This window comes from Procambarus clarkii, chromosome 19, assembly GCF_040958095.1.
Source record: "Procambarus clarkii isolate CNS0578487 chromosome 19, FALCON_Pclarkii_2.0, whole genome shotgun sequence".
In the NCBI taxonomy this organism is placed as follows: domain Eukaryota; kingdom Metazoa; phylum Arthropoda; class Malacostraca; order Decapoda; family Cambaridae; genus Procambarus; species Procambarus clarkii.
The window spans coordinates 36,511,832-36,519,453 of NC_091168.1; the positions used below are offsets into that span (position 1 = coordinate 36,511,832).

Here is a 7,622-nt window from a genome sequence, read left to right on the forward strand (position 1 = left end):
TCATTTTTCATTCCTACCTACTCTCTCTCGTCTCCTTCCCTTCCGTGTCAACTTGCCCTTTCCTCTTCCTTTCCTTTCCATACCAGTTCCATATTTCTCTCCCATTTTGCCCCTTCCCATCCTCCCCTTCATCCTGAGGGTTGGAGGTGGCGGGAATTAGGTTATCTTCCTGGTAAGGCTGACTATTGTGGGGCAGCAACCTTGAGGGACTCTCTCAGGCAAGCTGTAGGGAAGAGTCGAGTAACCGCTAGTGTGGGTGTGTGTGTGTGGGGGGGGGGGGGGGGTGGGGGTGGGGGTGGGGGGGGTGTGGGGTGTGTGAGGGTGTGGGGGGGGGGGGTGTGGGGGGGGGGGTGTGGGGTGTGTGGGGGGGGGGGGGGTGTGGGGAGGTGGGGGGGGGTGTGAGGTGTGTGTGTGTGTGTGTGTGTGTGTGTGTACTCACCTAGTTGTGCTTTCAGGGGTTAAGCTTCGGTTCATTGGTCCTGTCTCTCAACCTTCAATAAACAGGAGTACAGGGTCCTGAGCCTACTGGGCTCTGTCATATCTACACTTGAAACTGTGTATGGAGTCAGCCTCCACCACATCACTTCCTAATGCATTCCAACTGTTAACTTCTCTGATACTTAAAACGTTCTTTCTGACGTCTCTGTGGCTCATTTGAGTACTCTGTTTCTACCCCTTGTTCGCGTACCACCTGTGTTAACAGTTCATCCGTATCTTCCCGGTCAATTCTTCTGAGAATTTTGTAGGTAGTGATCATGCCTCCACTTACTCTTCTGTCTTCCTGTGTCTTAAAGTGCATTTCACGCAGCCTTTCCTCGAAACTCTGCCTCTTAATTCTTGGACTAGCCTACAGGCATACCTCTGAACTTTTTCCAGCTTCGTCTTGTGCTTGACTGGGTATGGGCTCCATGCTGGGGGCGCATACTCCAGGATTGGTCTTACATATGTTTTATACAAGGTTCTGAATGATTCCTTACACATGTTCCTGAAGGCTGTTCTGATGTTAACCAGCCTTGTAGATGTTACGCCGCAGATGTTATTCTTTTTATGTGGGCTTTATGTGACAGGTTTGACGTGATATTAACGCCTAAATATTTCGCTCTGTCCGTTTCATGAAGGACTTCATCTCCCATTCTGTTTCCTGTGTCTGGCCTCCTGTTTCCACCGCCTAGTTTCATTACCTTACATTTACTCGGGTTGAACTTTAGTAGCCATTTGTTGGACCATTCATTCAGTCTTTCTAGGTCATCTTGTAGCCTCATACTATCTTCCTCAGTCTTAATCCTCCTCATAATTTTTGCATCATCAGCAAACAATGAGAGGAACGATTATATACCCATTGGGAGATTATTTACATATATCAGAAACAGTATAGGTCCAAGGACTGAACCCTGCATGACTCCTTGCCAATCTGAGAACTCACCCCTAACAGTGATTCGCTGACTTCTTTTGCTTTGGTACTCAGGTAATCCAATGGGGTACCTTCCCTATCACTCCTGCTTGCGTCTCCAGCTTTTGCACTAGCCTCTTGTGTAGCTAGTGAAATTACTTGGGGGCAATTTAAATAAATGAAATTGCTCTTTTTCTAATCGTTGTGTTACACTTCGTACTATCACTCAGCAACGATGTTCCCTTGTATCCCTCTGATGTCCCAAAATATGAAGCCTTATCCGACGAGTGCGGCCTCAAATGTCTACCCTCCCTTGAGTCAGAGCTGACTTGGTACGTGTGTGTGTGTACTCACCTAGTTATACTCACCTAGTTGTGCTTGCGGGGGTTGAGCTCTGGCTCTTTGGTCCCGCCTCTCAACTGTCAATCAACAGGTGTACAGGTTCCTCAGCCTATTGGGCTCTATTATATCTACACTTGAAACTGTGTATGGAGTCAGCCTCCACCACATCACTTCCTAATGCATTCCATTTGTCAACCACTCTGACACTAAAAAAGTTCTTTCTAATATCTCTGTGGCTCATTTGGGCACTCAGTTTCCACCTGTGTCCCCTAGTGCGTGTGCCCCTTGTGTTAAACAGCCTGTCTTTATCAACCCTGTCGATTCCCTTGAGGATCTTGAATGTGGTGATCATGCCCTAACTCTTCTGTCTTCCAACGTAGCTCATACCTCTCAGCTCGGGTACTAGTCTGGTGGCAAACCTTTGAACCTTTTCCATTTTAGTCTTATGTTTGACTAGATATGGACTCCATGCTGGTGCCGCATACTCCAGGATTGGTCTGACATATGTGGTATATAATGTTCTGAAAGATTCCTTACACAAGTTTCTAAAGGCCGTTCTTATGTTAGCCAACCTGGCATATGCTGCTGTGTGTGTGTGTGTATGTGTGTTACGGACTCGTCGCCCTTGTCAGGGGGGTAGAGTGGCAGTTCCAGCGCCATCTAAGAGTCCGGACCCGAACTTCCCGGGAATAGTACGTAATGTGGACAATGCCATCTGGTGATGGTTATCGAGTACTTGCAAATGGCTGAAGATTCCTGCCTGGGTCAGCCAGAGGGGGTCGTCGTGAGTGACCTCTGGTGAGGTGACGCATCAAGATCAGCGCCACCTAGTGTGTGCTACAGAACACAATGTCAACTCACCAGTGGGTTAGTGGTATTTCCTAGTTCTCCAGTACCGGCAAGGTCATTGATGACGTTTTTGTGTCCTCAGAGGTGACGTCTGGGGGCAGCGGTACTGGAAACAGCAGTTCATCTTGGGCCGTCCACGGTCTCCCTACATGGTCCTGGAACGACCAAGTAAGCCGCCGCCGATGAAGCTGTGTGGTAGCTGCAGGTGTGTTAGTGCTGAAAAGATCGGCGTACCTTTGGGACTGGCTTAGGGGAGAGACTGACGACAGGGAGGTGCCTGTTGAGTAGTGCTGCTAGCTGGTCGCTAGAGACTGCTGCCAGGGGATCGCTACCCCTGTATTGTGACCCCCGCTCAGCGTGTGGCTGAGGTACTCTGCCAGCCAGTAGCTGGAGAGCGGTCGTGGGGGTACAGGCACCTCGTGACACTGTCAGTGGGCTGGCCCTCGTACAGGTGAACTCACCGGTGTTCTTCCCAGTAAGGTTGGATACGCTACTGGACAGTGAAGAACTACCGGGGATTGATGAACTCTGCATGTGAACACGTTTGATATCCTGAGCGAAAGGATTGTACATAGGTGTAGTGATAGCCTATCTGTTCTTCATATATTATTTATGGTGACGGTGTACATATATATACTTAACAGTGGTGGAAAGATGTTTAATACCTTGACGGAAGGAACAGTGTTTTGTTCATCCCTTCCCTTTTTATGCACTACATAGCCACTTTCTCTAAAGCGTACTACCAACTTGGGGTCGGATACTATCATTTTGGTTCTACCATCAAAGAACCCGGTTGTGACCCAGAGCGGCCGTAACAGTGTGTGTGTGTGTGTACTCGCCTAATTGTGCTTGCGGGGGTTGAGCTTTGTCTCTCTGACAGTTGAGAGGCGGGACCAATCAACTGGTGTACAGATTCCTGAGTCTACTGGGTTCTATCATATCAACATTTGAAACTGTGTATGGAGTCAGCCTCCACCACAATACTGCCTAATGCATTCCATTTATTAACTACTCTAACACTGAAAAAATTATTTCTAACGTCTTGTCATTTGGGAGATGAAATACTTAAAGAGTCAGAGAGAGAGAGAGAGACCTGGGGGTTGATATCACGCCAGAACTGTCCCCTGAAGCTCATATCAAGAGGATAACATCAGCAGCATATGCCAGGTTGGCTAACATAAGAACGGCCTTTAGAAAGTTGTGCAAGGAATCTTTCAGAACTTGGAATACCACATATGTCAGACCAATCCTGGAGTATGCGGCTCCAGCATAGAGTCCATATCTAGTCAAGCATAAGACTAAACTGGAAAAAGTTCATATGCTTGCCACCAGACTGGTACTTGAACTGAAAGGTATGAACTACGAGGAGAGACTACGGGAATTAAACCTCACATCACTGGGAGAGAGAAGAGTTAGGGGGGACATGATCACCACATACAAGATTCTATAGGAATTGCTGTGGGTAGATAAGGACAGACTATTTAAGACAAGGGGCACACGCACTGCGGGGGTTAAACTCTGGTTCTTTGGTCCCGCCTCTTAACTGTCAATCAACTTGTGTACAGATTCCTGAGCCTACTGGGCTCTATCATATCTACACTTGAAACTGTATGGAGTCAGCCTCCACCACATCACTGCCTAATGCATTCCATCTCTTAACTACTCTGACACTGAAAAAAAATTTCTAACGTCCCTGTGGCTCATTTGGATACTTAATTTCCCCACTGTGCCCCCTTGTCCGTGTTCCACCCCCTGTTACAGTTTACCTTTATCTACCCTGTCAATTCCTCAGAATTTTGTAGGTAGAGATCATGTCCCCCCTTACTCTTCTGTCTTCCAGTGTCGTAAGGTGCATTTCCCGCAGCCTTTCCTCGTAACTCATGCCTCTTAGCTCTGGGACTAGTCTAGTGGCATACCTTTGGACTTTTTCCAGCTTCGACTTGTTCTTGACAAGCCACGGGCTCCATGCTGGGGCCGCATACTCCAGGATTGGTCTTACATATGTGGTATACAAAGTTCTGAATGATTCCTTACACAGGTTCCTGAACGCAGTTCTTATGTTAACCCTCGCATACGCCGCAGATGTTATTCTTTTTATGTGGGATTCAGGAGACAGGTTTGGTGTGATATCAACTCTTAGATCTCTCTCTTTGTCCGTTTCATTAAGGACTTCATCTCCCATTCAGTACCCGGTGTCTGGCCTCCTGTTTCCTCTGCCTAGTTTCATTACCTTACATTTTCTCTTGTTGAACTTTAGCAGCCATTTGTTGGACCATTCATTCGGTTTGTCTAAGTCATCTTGTAGCCTTATATTATCTTCCTCTGTCTTAATCCTCCTCATAATTTTTGCATCATCAGGAAACAATGAGAGAAACGATTCTATACCCTCTGGGAGATCATTTACATATCAGAAACAGTATTGGTCCTGTGACGGGAAAGTGTAGGAGTTTAGATGTTCGGCACTCCTCCTGAGGACTGGTGTCAGTGCCTAGTCACTCTCACAAAAGATAGACTGGTTGGCTGTTGGTCTGTGGTAAAGTAAGGGAAGACACGCAAAACATGGTAAAGTAAGGGAAGACACGCAAAACATGGTAAAGTAAGGGAAGACACGCAAAACATGGTGAAGTAAGGGAAGACACGCAAAACATGGTAAAGTAAGGGAAGACACGCAAAACATGGTAAAGTAAGGGAAGACACGCAAAACATGGTAAAGTAAGGGAAGACACGTAAAACACATTGTATGAACAATAAAACTTTAATTAATATAGAAAACAAATTAAAAACAAAGACAATCCCTTGGCAATGTACAGTGCAAACAAACAAGTCAAAAACATATAACATAAATGAAGAATAGGGATGACGTTACTCTACAATATAGAGACGAAGTGATAAACAGGTGCTGAGAATATAGCGCTAGCTGAGAAACATCCACCTGATAGCGGATATCAGTTAGTTGTTCACGGCTTGAGAGCACAAGGATATTCTGACTTCAATGACTGGTTCAAGCCCAGACATCGACTTGTAGAAGGCGTTTAGGTGCAGAAGTGCAGGTGTGCAGTCAGCGAGTCACCAATCAGAAGCTGGGAATGGTAGTTGGCTGGTTGATGACGGAGCCGGCATGGAGGGAGTGTGGAGTAGGGGGGAGTCTTGGGTACGTTTGCCTCCTGGTCAAAACGTTTTGTGCTACTGGCCCCCTCCCCGCTCAGCTCGTTGTCGCCGTGTGGGGGCTTCGTGGGCGGCTGCCGGAGTGTGATGCTCCTTCGGACAGTCCTCTGTCCTTTTCTAGCCTTGTGCTCCTGCTGCCGTCCTCTCCAATTCTGCTGGGCACCTTTTCCTTTTCCTTCTGTTTCGTTTTTCTCCCCCCTCTTCTCCTATCTGCTTGCCGTTTCCTGCCGACCTTTTGCTCGTTCTGGTTCTTCCATGGACTTCTTCTATTTTGACGCCCGGGTGCTTGAGGAGGCATACTCATGCACCCGTAGAACTGCAGTACCCGACGTCGAGAGCGAGGGGAACCTTTTATTGTCAATCCCCACTTCGTCACTGAACCCGATCTCGACGGACTGTCGGTTTCTTAAGGTGGCGTTTGTGGGGCGTATACTCACGACGCACCCCTAGGAGGCCCCGACAAGATCGGCGATAGCTTCTTGTTGGGTGTCCTGCCTCTAATTGTGGCTCCATGGTGGGTGTGGGGGCACATTCGTGAGTGAATTTTTCTTTTCGTCACGATGAAAACCCCTGTTTCGGCTGCTTCTAGCTTCCCTTCTCAGGCTCGTGGGGTGGGCGACCAAGCCCCCGAGTCGGTCCGTATTGGAAGACCGGGCTCTGTAGCCTCCGCTGCATTGGGCCCCGACCTTGCTCCTCCTTTGGCCTCTCTGACTCCTTCCCCTGGCTCCCTTCCCTCCTCTGTGGTTGGGTCGAGCCCCAAGCCCCCAGTGGTGACTACCTCGTCCCCTGGCGCGGCTCCTTCTCTAGTTGTAACTACTGCGCCTTTTAACCCCTCTCTCTCTCTGGGGGTTCTCACCGCCGTCCTCGTCACGGCCGCCCTCGCTCGATTCCTTCCAGTTCTGCTACCTATCAAGCCTTGTTTGGTCCCGCTTCGTGGGCCAAATATTTTGATCTCCTCCCTCTTGATTCTGCGCCTCCTGACGATTTCTCCCTTCATCGACATCTCATTGATTCCGTGGATGCCTCCATTACTTTCAACCCCACTCGTCTCGGTACACGTGTCGTTGCTGCTCCTTCTCAGGATGCTGCTTCCCGCTTGGCTGCCTTGTCCTGCCTTGGCGAGACCCCCGTTCGGGTCTCGAAAAACGCTCAGTTGAATGCCAGTGTTGGCACTATTTTGCTCCCGCCCCATGTTGCAACCGGTGTTCGGGACCTGCGCGACTGCCACGACGATATTCGACATATCCTCGCTGCCCAGGGCCATTCTATTCTCCAGGTGGACACGTTTACTCGTCCCCCTCGTGGTAGTCGCCGTCAACCCCTCCGGGTTGTGAAGATTACCTTTGATGGTAGGACCCTTCCACCCTCTGTCATTCTTGCTGGTGCCAGGTGCTCTGTCCAGGAGTACATTCCTTCTCCTCGGCTCTGCAACAAGTGCTGGAGGTTTGGGCATGGTGCCCTCCGCTGCTCCGGGACTGTCTCTCTCTGTCCTTTGTGTGGTGGCGAAGGTCACTCTAAGTCGGAGTGCACTTCTCCCCAGGCTCGTTGCCTCAACTGCGGTGAGGCCCATCCTACCTTCTCCCGTGCGTGTGTCCATTACAAGCTTGAGGCAGCCGTCCTCAACCTGAAGCACCGGGAGCGTTTATCTTTTCCTGAGGCGAGGCGCCAGGTTCGCCGGCTCCCGCCTTATGCTAATATCTCTTATGCTCGCGTGTTGCGCTCTTCCTCTCCTCGTCCTTCCCGCCTTCCTCAGACTCACAACCGTTTCCGGGCCTTGGACCCTGATGCGCCCACTGCCCCCTCCTCTGTTCCTTCGGGTTCTCTCCCGAAGGATCCTCCTCCTGGTCCTCTGTCTAGGGTTCCCCTTCCTTCTACC

General features: G+C 49.4%; 1 protein-coding gene across 1 annotated transcript in view; it reads right to left on the reverse strand.

Annotated features, from left to right (window-relative positions):
* The window catches only part of LOC138366424 (uncharacterized), a 63,086-nt gene extending 62,981 nt beyond the window's left edge, over positions 1-105 (reverse strand). The window contains exon 1 of the mRNA XM_069327471.1: positions 57-105. Within this exon, the coding sequence (XP_069183572.1) occupies positions 57-105 (49 nt within the window). The remainder of the gene's footprint in view (positions 1-56) is intronic.
* Between the last annotated feature and the right edge of the window lie 7,517 nt (positions 106-7,622).